Consider the following 20,217-nt stretch of genomic DNA (forward strand, 5'->3'; position numbering starts at 1 on the left):
AATCAATTTAACTGCATTAAAGTACGTGATAGGATCATTACCTTCCATTAGGTAGGTTGATCAAATGGATAGTCATGTAGGTATAATGATCCTTTTAATATACGATTGAATAACAAGTATAGAAGTTAATTTTTGTTCCAATTCCATTTTTAACCTGCCCATAGCATGTCTAAAAATCGAGATGGTACAACACTTAACTCGGTTGTCCATTGATCACAAAATCAATCGATCAGTCAGAGGTCGATCCTTAATCAGATCTGCAGCACTTAGCAAGTCTGTCAAACTAATTAAAAAGAGAGAAAAAACACTTGTTGCTTCATATATGCAGTAGAACTCTTTTAAGCCTAAACCACCAAATAAATCTTACCACCTTCAAAATGTAACTTTCTCAAGATAATTTCTTAGTCAGACGCTTTGAACGGGTGATTCTCTTTCTAGGCCCTTCGGTCGCATTTACATCCTCTAACTCGTCTTCATTTTTCACTCCACCCCCCTGATGGACCGTTGACTCACTACTTTCAATTACTTTTTGGGTTGATTTTCGATCCTGTTTTGGTTCAGATTCATTGCATTTATTTAACCTTGTAGCTCGCTTTGATCTCCTTTTAGCAGCACTATGTACTTCATCTACATCCGCATCATTTTTTTTACTTGAAACTTCTGATGCTCTCACTATATAAACCTGCACAAGTGCCACAATATATATATATATTCCCTTTTAAGCTATATACATGATATAAGACTTACATCTGATGATTCTAGATGGAGACATTAATTGGAATCCTGGAAAATACCTAAATGCAATATAAGGGACATAAAATAGAGATACAATTATTGAAGGTTGATATAAGCATACATTTGGAAACATAGGCAAAGTAGATGCAAAGCAGCAAGAATTGTGGAAAATAAATCAATAACATGTTAAACTATGATCAGGTATGATTACAATGATAATGGAAGTAATCCCAGATTGAATATAACAACATACTAATAATAATAATAATAATAAACAAGTATGGAAGCCTCCATAAACTACATAGTTAAAATTTAGGTATACCTTGAATCTTGCTGGCTCAATCAATTCAAATACTAAAGCATCACCATCATCCAGTTTATGATCTAGTGCAAATCCTCTCCAACCACCACTAAGCCCAGTCCTCTTGCCTATATAGACGGCCCCATATTCTGTACCATTCTCATCTTCTAATACCATGTCCAATAACGTTTTTGGTAGATGGTCCTCGCAAAACTTGGAAGGAAGCCCCTGTAATCATGAAACAATGAATAATAAATTAGTAAATTCACAAGGCATTTGGATATGAATTGGATATATTGAATGAAGCTTCACTAGGTTGAGATAAACCGTATTTTAATTAATTGTTACTTACCAGCCAAAAACAGCTATAAACATGAGATCGAACCATTGATTTGACAAAAGATGGATTTCCAGACTGTAGATTGCTTTGGATCTCCTCTGCAGCCTTGATAGCATGAACCCTTTCTTCATAAGAAGCAGTTATAACTTCATTCAATGGCCTTGCAAGATAGCTAAAAATCCCATATCTTAGTGCTCAACATTAGAATGGAAATTTAATAAATTGCTAATTTTGAAAGAAAAATCCACCTTGCCCATGATGAATTTAACTTTGACCTTTTTCGCAAAGGTCGAAGGCTTATGTCAACCTGTAATGACAAAAAAAAAAGAAAAAAGGAAAAAAAAAAAAGGATTGGTGATTAAAGAAAGGAGGAAAAAAGGAGTCATTAATTAATAAAAGGTCCAACCGATCACCATCTTGTGAACATGCAGGCACAAATAATCCAACCAAGGTAATTGGAATTAGACCCAACTAATATGATTCCAAACAGAAAAACTTCAATCACTCTGATTGTTTGAAGGGGGGTTATTTCCTACCATTAATATTCTTTTTTTTTTTCTTTTTTCTTTTTTGATAGGTCAATAAGAGCTTGTATTAGAAACGCCCAGAAGCGGTGAAAACAGTAATATACAAACATCACCCAAAAAGAAAGACAAAACTCCTTTCCCCCAACTAGACAAACAACCACTCTATAAAATCATAGACAGAATAATCCTCTAGATACACCCTACCCCAATTTACAAGTGTATACAAAAAAGAATGTTTTATAACTTGGTTAGACCGTTCAATATCATTGAACGCTCTTTCATTTTTTTCCTTCCATAAAGTCCACATTAAGCATAGAGGGGCAGCCCTCCATGCCAACCAAGCAAATTCCTTTTAATCAAGGAGTGTAAGACTCACTACAGCCAAAAAGAGAGAATATCAAACTCTATAACATTGTAGCCTTCTTACAAAACAAGATTAGATGGTCACTAGTTTCCTCTCTCTTTTTGCACAAGTAGCACCTATTCGGCATGTTCCATCCCCTCCTTTTGAGCCGATTGATGGTCAAAATTTTGTTCCAAGATGTTTCCCAAGCAAAAAAAACTCACCCTCATTGGAGCCCAAGACCTCCAAATAATACCCCAAGGAAAAGGATCACTAGAGGCCCTCATGAAGGAGCAGTAGAGGGATCTAACAGAAAAAATGCCATTCCTATTTTCTTTCCAACTCAAAACATCCTCCACATCTCTTCTCACGACCAAAGGTTGCAATTTCTAGAACTTTATCCACCTTATCCATCTCCCAATCATTAAAATGTCTTGAAAAGAGAGGATTCCAACTACCTAACTCCCTGCCCTCCTCCCAAGCATCTAACACCCACTCATCCTTATTAATTACCAATACGAATAAATTAGGAAAAGCTTCTTTCAACGTTTGGTCCTCACACCACAAGTCCTTCCAAAACTTGACCTTTCTCCCAATCCCTACCATTAATATTCCAATGGATTAAAGAATAATAAACTAGCAAAATTCATAATCATGAGAGGAAAAGGCTTTTAAAAAAAGAATAATGAACAACATGAAATAGGGAATTGCAGGACACTTTGATTTTGGTATGTACAATTGAAATTAAAGACAATATTTTGGTTCCAAAAAGTTTGAGTGAAAAAAAAAAGGGGGGAAAGTATAAGGGTAAGAAGGAAGGAGGGGTGGCAATTATAAAAAATAAAAATAATAATAAAATAAATTCTTATTCATTCACCTAAAAGAGAATTAAATATATATATATATAAAACAGCACAATTTTCTTTTCCTTGCTACTTTCCTATAACCAAACAAAGTATAATTTATATATATATATATATATATATATATTCCTAAGAACCAAACATACCCAAAAGAAATTTGCAGGAAAAATAACCTACCGGACTTTTAGATATTTTTCTCGTCTTAAAGCTTGTTAGCATTAAGCATTTATTCTTATTCCCCCCTCTCTAAGTTCTCTCCTTCTAGTGTTCCTATTTCACATCCTTAAGTCTTCGGTAGCTAACAAATGAAAGACATAAATACTTACTTCGTCGCAATATGAAGCAACAGAGTTGCGGACCCGTGAAGAGCGTCTTGGCTCCAACATGTAAACGCTCTCCGGCTTAGGCTTTGGGGGACGCTTCTGTATCACCATAAAAACATTAAATAAAAGAATCAAACGCATTAATGAATGGGAAACAGATCAGAAAAGCAGTGAAGATTGACCTGAGACTTGCTGTTAGAATTGGTGAGAAGTGATAAACTCTGTGAAATTTTCAAAATCCCCAAATCTTCAAGCCGTTTTTTATTTTCTTCAAGGTGCTGCTTGCGAGCCTCTTCATAAGAGCTGGCGGCCGCCATTCAAAGTGAAAGATCAAAACAAACAACCTGAAAACACAGCGAGTGAGGAATGTAAGTCGAATCACAGTAAAGCCAAGAAAAAAAATTCCTCGCTCATTTCTTATCGATGTCTCTTCTTTCCTCTCTATACTGTCATGAGCATCCTCTCCTCGATATTCGAGAAACTCGCACCTCACTGTATAACATACCTAGTTTATTAGTTTATATAAGCTGAGGCGCACTTTTTTATATTTTTGAAATTTCGCACGTGTGAAACCCCCGAGTTAAGTCTCGACGTGCCCGGTATCCGTCCTTCTAGCCATATTTTCAGGGAAATAAGTACCTTATCTGATTTTGCGAAAATAAGTCTTTTTAAATAGTTTAAATCTTAAATTATTTTTTATATTTTTAAATATATATATATTAATAAAAATAGTAAAAAATAATTAAAATATATTATCTAAAAATACTTTTTTTTTTCTATTTATCAAATGTTTTTATGTAAAACAAAAAACCATTACCAAATAAGGCATTAAGCTTTGTTTGGAAAATGTTTTTAAAAATATTTTTACAAAACAAATTTTGAAAATTATTATATCATATTTTATACAACAAAAGTCTAAAATTAATGCATATTTGTAGCATTTTATTTTTAATCATTTTTTATATTTATATAATTTATTTTTAAAATAACTCTTAAAAAACAAGAAAAAAATATTTCCAAAAACACTTTCAATTAAGGACAAAAAAAACCTATTTTTGATTCCTGCTTACCAAGCCTACTTGGTCTGGTAACAGATAACCGTTTTTAAAAGCCGATTACCGAAGAGTACTTAGGAAACTGTTACCAAAAGTGACCTCACTTCCTAGCCAAACCTCCTTACCACACTTTTATTATTAGCTTTTTCATTAAAAATGGTTTTCAAAGCGTTAACATTTGAATATAAACTAAAAAAAAATATTTCAATATCATGTTTAGTAATATTTCAATTCAAGAACTGGAGCTCATTCATGCAAGCATAATATATCAAGTATCTGACGATTATAGGGAGGTGTCTTCTCATCTCAAATTATTTCAAAAAGAGAAAAATAAAACAACAACACTTTTGTTTCTTTTCATTCAAAAAGATTTGCAGTAATATTTTAGAAAAAATAATCAAAGAAAGGCTAAATGTTGAAGTTATCCACGGATTTGTTCCTCTTTTCTCTTCCCAAACGGCTCTAAAATTTCAATTTTTATCCAGACCCATCTATAGGTGACCAACAACTAGAAGCCACATTGTTTACGAAGTACCCGAAGCAATGAACTAGAAACCAGGCCCTTTACCAGAGGAGACATGGTATAAGTAGTATAACAAACAAGGGCAGGTACTCGCTCAACAAACTAGCTACCAGGCATTCTTTATCTACATGCCTGGTGCCTGCAGGACATCCATGAAAGGAATATTCAACAAATAAAGACACAGGAGAAGTAACAAAACAGATTAAGAATAACTAATACCATGAAATTAGGAAAAGTAAAAATTAAGCATGGCTTACAAATCACACTAACTTGTATCTGGTAATGAACAAAAAAGGTTGAGCGAGGTTTCCCCAACTGCAAATGCAGTTGCTAACCATAACATTCAGCTTATTTGCTGGCAAAACGAGAGAAATACAAAAAGCCTTTCAAAGGATTAGAAGACGCTTGACTTGCTGTCAGGCATATTCAGTACCTATGCTCCAACTTCTCCTTCTCCTTAAAGTTCTGAACATATCTGCATGCATTCCAAGATGTAGACACAAGTAGGGGAATTGTGGTTAGAATCAAACACTTTTGGCTGTCGTACCAGAGAGCCATTTTTTAGTTATTATGTGCTTGCAATCATATGAAGTTCAAACCATTTTTGCATCTAAAAGGATCTCTGGGCAAAAACTTAATTTATGCAGCTTAGGTAGGAAAAAAAAAAGATTCATCAATCAATATGTTATTTGTCCAACAGTTCAAATTTCAGAGGGAGCACTTACGCTCAAAAGTTGAAACATCAAACCCATCAAATACAAGCCAACTATACATTAGTATAATACATGCAAAGCATCATCAGAATTAAGGCTGAGCAGCAGACCAACGCTGCTAATTACATAAGTAAAAACCTGCTATTCTGCACCTAATGACTAATGAGGCATGCATACACAAGCTGTATATAGATACAGTTGCATGCCAGCACTAGAAAGACTTTTATCAACAAATGAAATACACTTAAGGATATCTAGCTACACTACGAAGTTATATGATTTGTATTCAACTTTTACACCATTTGAACACACCATATCTCATGTAACAGTGAAACGTTCACAACATTAGAAGAAGAATAAAACTGGAGTATAATTGAAACTTCAATATGATGTTTAAATTGTTCATAACTATGAGTGAAGAAGAAACATCTCACTTCATCTTGCATTATTGAGAGGGTGCAAAACAGAAAATCCTCTGGGCTAGTGTATTCTCCACATGATTCCATCAAATAATTATATATAATATTACATACAAAAAAAAAAAAAAATCTTATTCTTTCTCTTCAAGAAATTGCACAAAATAATAACTTTTTAAGACTACCAAAGAGTGGACAAAGGATATCAGTAATCATAAAGTGATCTATCTCTTCAAGAGAAATTTTGACCAGGGAAGGGATAAGAGTTCTCTAGAGATTGGAGGCTCTTAAGACGGGGAAAACATACTAATCATCTGCTCTGATGATGTTCTTCACCAAGACATAAGTCTACCCATTTAATTACTTGGAGAAGCCATCTTACTTAAGATGGTACACAGTTAGGCCTCAGGATTCAGGTTAGGGTTTACTATGGCAGCTAAATCAACTTTTGAAATATAAATGCATTTTTCAGTTTTGGGAACCAATGATATGCGTGCCTATCTCCAACAGGATACCTCTCTTTTTTCTTTTTCCTGTTTTCTTACACATGATGGTAGCAAGTGCAAAAAGAAGCCACTTGTAAAAGATTCTTTGAAATTGCTATATATCTCTATGGAGGAAAACAAAATTTCATTACCATGAGACACTCATTGACAGGGAACATACAACCAGGAACCATGCATTGTAGATAGGGGCATAAAGGAGGAAAGCCACTCAAATGGGAACTAATGCTTCAAACTCGCCCTACGTCAAGTAGATTATAGGATAGATGCAACAGAAAACATCAAATGGAAATGGTAGGAACATCTCATATACCATTCACCAGGAAATCGGTAAAGAAATCAAAAGGGCTTTCCCAAAGTACACAAAATAGAAGTCAGCTCATATGCCCATATGCTTAAATTGTTCCAAGTATCTAACCTAAAAATAAGGCCTTTGCATCTTGATCCAGCCCTTCGGGTTCCATCATCAATTAAAAACGGATTTGACACAATTATCTCATTGCCCTGTACATGATTTTTTATTTCAGATTTTATCTATTATTAGTTTGATATCGGAATCGGATATCCATAAAACCAACGCCTCAAACCCAACCAATGTAAAAAAACGTGAACGACATCAGAATCTCTCAAAACTAGAGTTAGATCTCATTAATGAACGTGACGATCAGATGATCGGATAAGATTGTTCAAACATCCTAACAAATCAACAAACCCCAAGGCAAAAAAATAAATAAATAAAACGAAAATGAAAATGAAACGGATGGAAATGCAAGCACGGAGATCAATTTGAGTAAAGAATGAAAGATAAGGAAATAGAAGAAAGAGGAAGGGAAAATTACGTGTAGGTGCCGACGAGAGGAGCGAGGAGGAGAGTGGCGCTGATCCAGTTGTCGGTGACCTTGTGGTGAATTTTGGTGGTTAGATCCTTCCACAAACCAGGCATGATCTGCTGCTGAAACGGTGATAGCGAGTACACTACCGCCTTCATCCTCACCGGCGTCTTCCCCATTTTCTTCTTCTTCTCTTCGATGTCTCTCGCCCTTTCCCAACTGATTTCGAATTTTCGCCTTTCAATATTGACTCTCTTTTAGATATATACTTGCCCTACGATTTTTTATAAGAGTACGACAATCTTAAAAAATTAATTCCTAAACTACTGTAAAGGATTGAAATGTCGGAAAATTTCGGAAAAATATCGCTTATCAGTCGGGTCCGACACGATATTCGTCACCGATTATCGGTCTACCGAAATTTCGGTAAAATTACAAAGCAAAAGAAATAAAAAATATATTAGATAAATATAAATAAAAAACAATATCAAATTAAATTATTTTATTATTTATAATTAATTGAATTAATTTAAAGAAAAAAAATGAAGATTAAGAAGAAAATATTTTTTAAATCAATATCTAAATATTAAACATAATTTATATTTTGATAAATATATCAATAATTATATATATATATATATATATATATATTAAATTTAGTAAATAAAATTAATTAATTTTATAATATATATTCATAATAATTATATTATTAAAAAATATATCATTAATTAAAAAAATTATAGGGAATGAAAAAATAGAAATTCCAAAACAATTTTTTTTTTTAAGGAGAAAATAGTTTCTTGAAGAGACAATTTCTCCATTTTTTATTTTTTTTTTAAGAAATCATCTCTTAAGAGACAATTTTAGTGTGTAATTTAAAAAAAAAAATTTAGAAATCATATCTTCAAGAGACTATTTCTTTGGTATATAAATTTAAAAGGGAATAACGTTTTATTTCCTATTTGGTAAAAACGATTTTAAAAGAAAATAACGTTCTTTTTTTACTGGACAAAAACTAGGATAGATTTAAAATTATTTACTCTTATAAAAAATCCCTTGCCTATCTGAATTGAATTCCCCGATTGTAATTGGGTCGGATCCCCTCCCCTAGTGAAGCTTTTCTAGGCTCCAACATTAACAGTTGGGTTGGGTTGGGTTGGTTTGTACTCAACCCGATCCCCGAGCCAATCTGACCTTAATCCAACATGCTGAATCCAAGCTCAACTCACTTTTATTTTTTCAAGTTTAGGTGAGTTAAGTTTGGGTTTATGGGAATAGGACTCAAATTAGATAAGTAGTGCAGATTTCTATGTATAAAATTCGGGTTAGATTGTGTTGAACTTTCCTTTAATATCCCTTTTAATTTTATCTTTTCTATATTTATATCAAAATTTAAATAATTATATATATTTAGAATCTTTCTGAACATTAAAATCACTTACTTCCGAAGGGGTTGATGGTATTTATTTTGAAAAATAAATATAATAAACTTTGACCTATACGGCCTCCGTTTGAAAAGCTGGCTGTGTTCACACAGTGTTTCAAAGTATTTTATGAGATGAGGTGAGAAAATAGAATAGGAGTTCAATTTCCACCATCCAAGTGGAAACAAACCTCTCCTCCTTGGCCGAGAAATAAAAATTAGAAGGAAAAAGTGGGTACATGAGGTTGAGACTTGAGATGAGAGGGAAGGCCAGAGGGTGAGTGCCCTTTCATTTCATCAAAGGACATTCACGTTTCTCCTTTTTCTTCCTTTTTGATTTAGGACTTTGGAGGGGTTTAATCCTCGTTTCTAGAGGAGAGAAAAAGGTCAAAAGAAAAGCAAGAAAGGCTATTCCAACAAATTAATGATATCACATGCAGCCATAGAAATAGAATAGAGTAAGTAAGAGACTCTCATAAGCCAGGATGATCCGATGCTAATGGTCCAATGCCATGTGAGAATTTGATTTTGATAAGAGTAGATATGTAAAGGAAACAGGCTCATCTTAACATCTGAACTGTGTAAATATATTTTGAAATTATGGGAGTTTATTGGACTAGAACAAACGGGAAGGAACACATAATTATAAATGATACCATAGTTGAGTTGATCCCATACCCGAGTGATGCTGTTTATTGGACCCCGCAATCATGTGGAGGAAGAAGTTTTTAACATTATACACGTAGAAGGTTCTTTTTTAAAGCAGCCAATATGGATGCAGGAAGGGAGGGTAGGTGCGAGGTGTGAGGATGGAGCTGTGGAACCTGTCAACTCCGCCATAATGCCATATGGGGTCCCCCGTGGACGAAAGTTGGAAATCAGGAAGGCCTTTGCTCGGACAATCTTTAACTGCACTGTCACAAAGAGGTTTGCTTATCAGTTATCATCTCTTTTCCCTCACCCACTCTTTTCTGAGGTTGCCTTTCCCTTGCCCCACCTTCGAACATTGTCTCATTCCAATGCCTCTTAACACTCTCTCCAAAAGTACTTTATCAGACTCATTTTGTCCCACAAAATGGGCAAAATCATCACTCTCCCACTACTTTACCAGACCAGTTTTTGTTTTCATTTTTCTTGATGGGAATTCCAGATTCGAGTACAGGACTTGCTGCAATCTTGATGCCAACCTAGTCGTATGCGTGAGTACTCCCACAACATGAATTTAAGGGTAAAACCTCTCCAGTAATGACAAAGAGCCTGGCACTATGCACAAGCCCTCTTAGCGGATAAAGTTCTACAATTCTTAGAAAGAAAAAAAAAGAGCACATCCATGTGAAGTTAGTCCTCAAGATCCCCCCAAAAGCCAGATAATACACAATTAATAAAATTTCCACACTTATCAAATTAACAAGTCGAGGTTAATTAGAGAAATAAATCCAATGATTGTTCTACTTTTACAACAAGAAGCAAGTACAGTGACAAAAGCTATAAGAGATGATTTCTTTCTTTAGTCGAAAAAGGACCTGAGTTAAAACTCACCAGCCAGGTTCTGTAGCTTCTCTTTGTAGCTATACAGAATCCAGATACATTGAGAAGCATAGTTTGGCGACAATATCCAATATGGGAGTTGTTGAGGAACCATCAAGGAGAATGAATCAAATGAATCCCTACCGACCAGTTTTGGCACGCTTCATTCCACTGGAACTGAAAGGAGAGGCACTGCCTCTGGGTTGAGGGCTCTCTTCTCTGAAGTTGGAATTTAGCAAAGCTAGTTCTCGTAGCTGTTGCCTCTTATAGAAATCATGTGACTCATCCTGCAGATTGGAAGATGTGGGAAATGAGTATTATTATCCTCCATGCACACAATTCTGAGAATCTGCATTTCTCCACATGATGGCAAAAAAAGAAAAAAAAAAAAAGAAGAAAAGAAAAAGAGAAAGATAGAAAGGAATGAAGATCCTGCCATGAGGATTCACAGAGTCAAAAAGAACTTCTCTGTCACCTCATGTCCCTGCAGTTGATAGTTGATCACAGCAAAAGAGTGGTGAAAAGAAAGAAAAAATTTAGGGGAGTATCTAAATAGCCAATGAACATTTGGAAGAAAAGATCAAGTGAAAAGTAAATACCACAGGTTTGAGCAATTCTTCAATAATTTCCTGTGCCCGTCTCAACTGTACATCAACAATACTGACAGGTAATTCTGCCTCAATCAAAATGTATAATGGGTCGTTCAAGTGCTCATAACCTGGTCTTCCCCTTAACTCCTCCTCCTTGAGAGTAAAAGGGCAATAAACAAAAATGTATGAAAAAACAGATAGATATAAAGAAAAAACAACTCTGCAATCAAGTTCAGAGTTCAAGTTTGACCTAGTTGATGGGATTTTAGAAGAATTAGAAATCAGTATAACACCAAAAGTGTTAAGGCTTGAGAAAAGAATTACCTTGTCAGGATCCTTAATTGAGCCTTTTCCTCTGATATATACACGGCAACCTGTGGAAGCTTCCACTCTCTTTAATGAATTGCCTCTAGGGCCCAGGAGCCGTCCAACAAAATTGAACTAAATATCCACAAGAAATGCATCCAACCAAAATATGTTAGCCTCTATATAAAGAACTTCAGAATGATCATATTTTATTTAAAAACATCACATTAAAATGAAACAAAATATCTTCAAAGAAAAGAGTGGTGAGTAGTACATATCCTACATTGGGATAGCTATCTACAGGAATCTCCAAACGCAATATCTTCTTCACAATATAGGAACTTGGGCTTCCTGGTGGTGCCTGCCAGTCCATTGTCATCCCCTGTGGTCCACCTAGTCTCTGTTACAGAATGCAACTAAGGTCTTATTATCATAACAGGAATCAGGATTGTTAGTTGATAGTTAAACAATAATTAAGAGGAAATAAAAAATCAACAAAAGGATTTTTAATACACGAGATAAAACAATTTCTTACTCAGGTTGCTCAGAAGAGCATACAGTAGGATAGAAGGAAATAGAGGCATAATGGTAGCAAAATTCTTATCGAACCAGCTAGGGTTCAAAATATTACAGCGACTAGTCAACTGCATGGGGAGTGGACAATAGATGCCAATCAAAAATTTCAAACACTTTTTTAGTGCAGCAAGTTCACCCTCTGAAATATGGATGTGATTATTTAGGTTGCCTGACATCCATGCAAGCACCTTTCTTCCCTGCACAGAAGCGATCGGATACACTTAAAAACTGACAGAGCTAGGGATGTCAATGGCTAATCAACCCAGATTAGCATGATCAGGGTGTGAGGTCCTTAATGTTCAGGTTGCCTTGAGGTTTAAATTTGTATCCATTCAGAATACTTTGACTAATGAAACTGTATAGATGAGCCAGTTATTCCTCTTAACAGAAAATGGATCGTTGATTTAACATTCAAAATGGGTCTATATTTTGGGGACACCAATTATGCCACACTTGTTTGGGGCTTGATCCATAGAAACCCCCAAGACAAAAGGCTTGCCATTAACCAATACAGTTCAAGGGGTAAAGTGCATATCATCTTCATTTCCCAAGAGATTCATGCTCATTCAGGCTCAACTTCTGCATATGGCAGCATCCCTAAAATTGAGTCATTTTGTCGTTCACCAGGTAGAAGGGAAAAAAAATATCTTAACAATTGTCCATATACCAACCTTTACAGCTACCAAACATTGGCACTGAAGTTACAACACAGCCTATGATAGCTCTTATGATTTTTGGATATGATATTTAAAGCTTCTTTTCAAGAAAACACAAAATATGTATTTCATAACCATCAACCTTAGATATAATAAATATATCCATCACTGCTAAGAAATATTCTTAAACGAAGACCATCTTGGTCTCTCATACTGAATCTTGAATGAGCAATATGCTACCATTTCTCTATTGGTCATGATGGCAACTAAATCTAAATTTAATATATGGATACGAGCATAGCACGACATGAACATGACAAAATAGGTGATCATATGAACTTAACTCCAAGCTATGATGTTGTGGATCCTTGAAGCACCAGAAATTGAAGCTAGTTTTCATCTAGTATGTTCAAATTGTCGTTTCCATTAATGTGCTTTCTTTTTTATTCAAGAAATGGCAAGTTAATGGGGAATCCCATGCAAGTAACTTATGTAATATTACACTCATTTTATTAAATTTAGCAGCAAATGATAAAAAGGAGAATAATGCATATTAAATTGTGGAGTAGAACTGTAGAAGAAAATAGAAGGCATAGAGAGGCAAACCAGGGGTGCTATGTTGAAACAAATATTTGAGCGCTTACCTCATGTGGCAGGCCATTCCAGCCACCTAAACTTGTTCCTCTAATATTTGGCATCATTTCGGAAGAACCCAGGGGACTAGGGCTTCCGCGCTGCAGTCTGTCGAAGTCGCCAAACCCTTGCTTTGGGATCATACTGGAAACCCGTAATATCTCTGTGAACATTAAAGTGTAGTAACCTAGTAAACCATTTTTCTTCCGAATAGTAGTGAACTATTTGATAACAAAACCTGAGGTCCAGAACATGTAAAATATCTTTCAAAAGAAATTCACAGCTATAACAAGGTGTGAGAAGGTAATGCAAAAAGTCTTTCATCCTAGTTGGCTATCAAAGAAGAACTGCCATGGAAAGTAAGAATCAATATGAATCAAGACAGCTCGGTAAAAGCATTGAAGCCATCCAAGGGACCAAGGCATTCATCTTGCTGTCTAATAATTACCCGATTTTGATCCCATATACAGACAATTGGTTCAGCCAGACTGTCCTGGCAAACATCCAAGGATAAATTCAATTCTTGCTCAGAGAAATACAAATAAAGACTTTTGTCAAACGTTATACAGGTACCCAACAAGGAATCTGTAGCCGAAGTTCGAAAAACAGTGCCGCTGCACAGGTAGCAGATCAAATTCTAACCCACAATAGTCACCCTAATGCAAATTGAAAAAAAATTGAAGTCTTCAAATTCAATATGAAAGGTGAGAGAAGACCCTGTTAAGACCCAATTAGCAGTCATACCCATAACAGTGAAATAAATAGAAAAAATGGGGGAAATGTTAAAGCAAGACAAGAACTGGGTTAGAATAGTATGAAAACAGGCGGGCAAAAACAATAAATCCTATGAAAACGCAGAAAACCCAGATCCGGAATTCATAGTGGAGACGGAACCTTGATTCAAAAGTCGGCTGCATACGGGAAGAACTTGCATGAAGGGTACTAGCTTCTGGTACTCTGCTAACAGCTCAGTCAAATACTGACTGCAAGAAATTACACAACACCCAGAAATTAATAAAGCAAAAGAAGGAAAAAACAATGATTATGAAACAGCTTCAACAAAGCAACACACACCTCTCAACATCTGGGGCTGTTCTTATGTGAGGAGAAAGAGCTCTGGCAGACGAGAAATTCTGAGTGTATAAACCTGACATGACTTCCACACCAAGAATATGCAAAAAGAAAAACAGAAAAAAAGGGGTTGAAACTTGAAACTTGAAACTTAGGTTGCAGAGAGGGAAGAGAGAGAAATCCGTGAGGTAGAAGGTGGAAAGGTTTGCTGAGTGAACCCCTGAAAGGAGAAAAATAAATACTGAGGAAAATGGAAAAAAAGAAAAAAGAAAAGGGAAAAAGGTACAAATCAAATAATGAGTGGCATTTTTTAGTTCAGCAAGGGAGGGTTGGGTTTAAATAGGTGTGGGGTTTTAATGGGACTCTGCATTTTTCTTTTACCCTGCTTTGTTTTTTTGTGTTTTTACAGGGGAGAGAGAGAAGGTGCTTTTGCTGTAAGATTGTAGAGTAGACATCTGACTCTGACAGCAAGTTCCCATTCAACTGCGTTGCTACACGCTACCATTTCACAACGCTGAGACACGACTACGTAGTTCAACCGGGATCTTGAAAAGTATCTGGTCTCTATCCATCTCACACACTTCTCATCTCCCCCCATCATGCATATACTTTCGGTTACCCCACCTTCAAAGCTTTAACCCAATTCATCTTGTAGTAGGACAATCCTGGGGCTTTAAGCCAACTCGTAATGCTTTTCAAATCACTAGATCTGATGAATGGAGGTTAATGACTAGTTTCTAGTACAAGTTTAGTCGTTAGCTGGTCTAAGGCTACAAAAATTGTCACGGGAAACAAAAGGGTGAGACCGAGCCGCGTCACCATACCTATATTACTTACTGCAACCAAGACAATTTCTCTATCCCATCTGAGTTAAGATGCTGCTGCTGATCATACATTTACTGCAGAAGGGCCTCGCTCACGACCTGCAAGGGCTGAGAGTTTGAACTGTCGCAAGCATCACCAGTTCATCCCCACCTACCTAACGATTCTCTCGCAAGAAACAAGGATTCAATTATAGTGCTAATAAGTCAGTACTTTTGTTGCCGAGTAAGGAACTTCAGGATCAAAGCTTAATGGGGTTGGAAGTTGGAACCCATGAAATAAGTCAAGATCGAAAAAACTGACCCGATCTAGAGTGCTTTGAAAGTGTTTTTGAGGAATAGTGGTCGTAGGGGATGTTTTTAGTGTAACGACCCGCACCCAATCATGTAGATATTGTCCGCTTTGGGTCCAAGGGGGCCCTCACGGCTTTAAAACGCGTCTACTTAGTTAAGATGAGTCTCTACATATATAGCGCCAGGAACATTCTCCCCTATCCGATGTGGGACATCACAAACACCAAACAAACCCCCACACCGGGGTTGGGGATCGGCTCTGATACCATTTGTAACGACCCAGGGAGCCCTCACGGCTTTAAAACGCGTCTACTTAGTTAAGAGGAGTCTCTACATATATAGCGCCAGGAACATTCTCCCCTATCCGATGTGGGACATCACATTTAGTATTTTTAATAATTGATAACTTTTATCTTACAAGTATCATAAAAAAAAACAAAAAAAAACATATTTTTATTACTATCAAACGCTATTTGAAAAATTACCTCATTTTCTTTTCAAAAACTAACATAAAGTGTTTTTAAAAGTATCATCAATTTTTAATCCAATTGAATTGGTTTGTTTTCAAAGAATTCTTCCAAATTTTATGATTTATAGTTGTACAGTGTTTAATGAGTTTTTATTTTTATTTTTTATTATTATATGTTTTATATAATTTAATTTATTATTATTACATAATGGTTAAATTAATTTTTAAACATACTCATTATATTTTGGGTTAGAAGTTTCAAATACATTTTGAATCTCAAAACTCAAATTAAATTTATTTGATGTTAAAAACAGATTTTATTAAGATTTAGAGTTTATTTGATAATGATTTTCAAAAATATTTTTAACCATTTTAACACTTAAAAATATTTAATTTTTAAATATTATAAATATTATAAATACTTCATAAAATCATCATCAAACACACTTTTAAATTAACTTACAATGTTTGATAGTAATGATAGGAATTGTGTTTAATAGGGATTATATAAAGTGTTTTTTTAGGCTTTATGATATTTGAAGGATGATCGAAAATTTTCAAGTGTTATAAAACCTAAAAACATTTTCTAAAATTACTATCAAACACATTTTTCTATTCAATCCATCATTTAAATTAAATAAAAATTTATTATAAACAAACTTGATTTTTTTATCACTAAAAGATGGGTTTGATTTTGATTCAAATATAAATTGAAAAATATGGATTAAACTGGGTTTTTCCTTTGAAAACCAATTCAACCGCACCTTTTTACAATCCTAGTTGAAATTGTTGGGTGGCATTTTTCATTTTTTTATAGGTGGAAGTTTTTACAAGAAGATACAAAAAAGAGTTGTCTAAGGAGAGATGGGTGAAAATGAAGCATAGGATTCCTATTAGGTGAGCTTTAAAAAGTCTGTGGCAGTGCACGTTGGGCCGGAGACAACAATGTGTGGGTCACAATAAACCATTGGGAAGCTCCAAATTATTAAAATCATGCACATCTTGCGGAATCCTCCTGGATTGGAATGCAACAATATAACTACGAAATATCTATTTGTCCATCATATGTGTAGTTTCTGGGGTAGGAAATGATACCAACACTCACCCTCCCCCCCCCCCACCAATTGTCTCTTCTTCTTCTCTGAGGGTTGCCAAAAGGGATGTTAGAGACTAGAGCGTGATCATAAATCACTATATGAGGAGTCATAAACATTCAAAATCGTCATCATATATGATAATCTATGAATCTTTGATCTTACTTATAGCAAACTTGAGAATTGAGTATTAGTCATTAGGTATTAAAATTTGGTGAAGTGGCTAGTAAATTTAACATAAGGTTGCATATCGCATTGAGGAGGTTGGCTAAGTTCTTGCTTTGATTTATGTCGGATAATTTCATTCCCTTTCTTCCTTTTATTTTAGAAGGTAGTGTTTGTTTGTTAACTACTTTTGTAAATAATTTTCTAACTTAAATAGAAAATCTTTTGATAGAAAATAATTTTGGTGGAGTATTATGACCAACAATTCAAATGGAGGAAAATGCGTTCAAAGCTTTAAATTATATATAAATGTAAAGTATGGAGAATATGTTGATAAAAACCGTTTTTCATATTTAAGTTTAGAAACAAAATTTCGTTTTTGAAAAATAATTGACAATTGGTTATTTTCAAATTTTGTTTTTTAATAACTATTCTTTTTTTAAAAATGTTGCCAAATAGGTCATAAAACTCGTATTCATCTCGCCTCCATGTAAGGATGGTAATATGATGAATTTTTTTGGGTAATCGTCTCATTTAATGCCTAAAGGACAAGTTTGAGAAAAAAGTATATCGATTCAAGACGGGTTTAAGATTTTTCTTTTTTTTAAAAAAAACCAAGATTGATTTGGGTTTGATTTTATTTCGCTTTGTCCTTATTAGATTGTGAAGCTTGAATCAATTTTATTGCATTTCATTCGGGATGTCGGGGTCAAGTTACCCAATCAACTTATAGGGATTGAGATGCTCGATCAATTTAGGAGTTGAAGGGGCAACGCCCTAGATCATATATATATATATGATAACTGATGAGTCGCCTCTATTATATATTTTAACTCTTTTATTTTAGAATTTTGTTTTTCAAGAGAATGTCATTGTAATTGAGAGGTTTTTTGGTCTAATAACATTTTTAATCAAAAAATCTAAAAATCTAAAATCAATATGTAATTGATAAACTTGAAGATGCAAACCTTTTTTAAAATAAGGTTGCATATGGTAGTATTGAAGTTGATTGAGTTTATGCTTTGATTTAGGTTCACAGTACAAGGCAAAATACTTCTAGAATTTTTTCAAATAAATTTGATTTAAAATATGGGGGAAAAAAATCGTAGAATTTGAAATTTGCCAACTTGAGTGCCCTTTAAGAACACTATGAATAGCTAGCTCTTGAACACAAACAATGTTTTAAAAACCTTTCTAAAAAACTTTACATTTCGTTTTAAAATTTAATACACATTTCATATCATAATTAAATCTAATCAATCTCTCTCGAATCTTTCTATATTTATATGTATTATCTAAATTCATCGTACACCAACCTTAAATCTTTAAAGGAGAGTAAGACACATAAATTTAGAAAAGTCATAACTCATGATAAATGAAACAAAATTGCAAGTCTAAACTACATAACATATTGCACTAGCAAATACATGCATAAAAATTTCAAATTGATAAAAGGATGTAATTGATAAACATGATGATACATATTATTGTGAAGGATAAGTGTTATACAACATATTTTTTCCCTTTCTATTATATCATACAAATTTTTATTTTTTGAATTAATCGGTTAAAATAATGAAATAACCCTCAAATTTATGAATCTAACTCTTATTATATTTTTACTTGAAAATTAATCTACTTTTGACATAAATGTCATTTATCATTTCAAATATTTATATATAAGTTTTAAAATAAAAAATATTTTTACAATAAAAAGTGATGACATTTTTATTGGAATGAGGTTAAAAAAATAATGAAATGTTAAACTTCAAAAATTGGATTTTCAATAACCCTTTTAATTAAATAATCTAAATAAATTATAAATAATAAAAAATTAACTATAAGCCTTGATACATCCCATGTTTTTTATTATTCCATAAGGTTTGTGTCTTCCTCTTTCATATTTTTATTTATTCCATTGACATAATAAAAATATTTCAAATAACTTTTCTTATTCAATAAAAATATTTTTATTAAAAAAAAGAATATATGAAATGTTTTATACAATATTTTCTTACTAAAAAGAATGTCTACTAAATATAAATTTAAAACAATTTCTAACATTTTAAAAATAATCTTATTGTAATATCTTTCCACCTCACCATTTATTTATCTTGGTGCGGACTAAAATCAAGGGATAAACTCTTCCTATTCAATCCAGGCGCAGGATCATCAATGGTGCTATTGAACAGACATGGCTGGCAAACTAAAGCCCAAAAGTGCTCCTTCCCATGTGGGGAGGTCCTTGAATAAGAATCTGGCTATGTTGGTTTAAATGGTAAGCCTTAAACCCCCCCATTTATGTGTGTCGATCCAAGCCTTTTACCCTTCTTTTTTTTCCCAATAATAATTAACAAACGTCAGCATTGGAGGACAAAGAGGGCTCACAACGGTTTGATAATCGTTCTGGAATCTGCTATCTATTTTTCAGAATCATTTTAAAATTTCATATTTTAGTTCTTTAATGAAATTTTGTTATGGGCAATAATCGAGATTTGTTTTTAAAATTGTTTTCAAAAACTATCTTTTGAAAATATTCCGGAAATTTTGAATGGTAGGGATCTCCTTTAGATTTATTAGGATGATAGAATTGGGAAAAGCAAAAGTTGACGTAGATATCACTTTGGCTTAAGCACTCCACTCAATCGTAACATTGAAGATATTGCCCAACAATGTAGTGTCGGATTCAAGAGGCAACAGAACAAAGAGGAAGACTATGTTTGGTTCCCGAAAAATACAAGAGAAAGAAAATTGGAAGGAAAGAAAAAGTTAAGAAAATGAAAATAAATTTTTTCACTTGTTTGGTTATCCATAGAAAATTTAAGGGATTTTTTTTTTCTTTTGTTTGATTAACCATGAAAAAAAATTAAGGAAAAACGGAAGAAAAACAAAATTGTCTTAGATTGTTATCAATTTGTTGAATAATAAAATAAATTTTGTACTCTTGTTTGATTATCAATAGTTATTAACAAGTTGTCTTAGGTGGCGGGTGTATTATATGCGTTGCTGCAACTATACTCCGAGCTCCCAAATGCTTCACATGCGCTCCTGCACACACTGCCGTCTCCGACCTTTAGCTCCGCTGGACAGCCCTAGTTCAGATCCACTGTGCAGCTCGTC

At 34.0% G+C, this 20,217-nt stretch overlaps 2 protein-coding genes across 3 annotated transcripts; both read right to left on the minus strand.

Annotated features, from left to right (window-relative positions):
- Positions 1-117: 117 nt before the first annotated feature.
- LOC100250145 (putative B3 domain-containing protein At5g58280) lies at positions 118-4,118 on the minus strand. Of its 2 annotated transcripts, none has more exons than XM_059737544.1 (6): positions 3,615-4,114; positions 3,436-3,531; positions 1,625-1,683; positions 1,389-1,548; positions 1,058-1,264; positions 118-682 (listed from the first exon to the last, which is right to left on the minus strand). In XM_059737544.1, the coding sequence occupies exons 1-6, from the start codon at positions 3,747-3,749 to the stop codon at positions 389-391; spliced, it is 951 nt and encodes a 316-aa protein (XP_059593527.1). In that variant the 5' UTR covers positions 3,750-4,114; the 3' UTR covers positions 118-388. The 2 variants fall into 2 exon arrangements, with proteins under 2 accessions (XP_059593527.1, XP_019076149.1); XM_019220604.2 differs by lacking the exon at positions 118-682 and adding an exon at positions 696-783 and having other exon boundaries at positions 3,615-4,118.
- A 6,155-nt stretch (positions 4,119-10,273) lies between these two features.
- Positions 10,274-14,560, minus strand: LOC100245080 (KH domain-containing protein At3g08620). The gene is made up of 7 exons (XM_002264272.4): positions 14,258-14,560; positions 14,078-14,166; positions 13,195-13,346; positions 11,602-11,718; positions 11,337-11,453; positions 11,022-11,165; positions 10,274-10,709 (listed from the first exon to the last, which is right to left on the minus strand). Exons 1-7 carry the CDS (start codon positions 14,335-14,337, stop codon positions 10,563-10,565), a joined length of 846 nt encoding a protein of 281 aa, XP_002264308.1. The 5' UTR covers positions 14,338-14,560; the 3' UTR covers positions 10,274-10,562.
- Between the last annotated feature and the right edge of the window lie 5,657 nt (positions 14,561-20,217).

This window comes from Vitis vinifera, chromosome 6 (assembly GCF_030704535.1).
Source record: "Vitis vinifera cultivar Pinot Noir 40024 chromosome 6, ASM3070453v1".
NCBI classification, from domain to species: Eukaryota; Viridiplantae; Streptophyta; class Magnoliopsida; order Vitales; family Vitaceae; genus Vitis; species Vitis vinifera.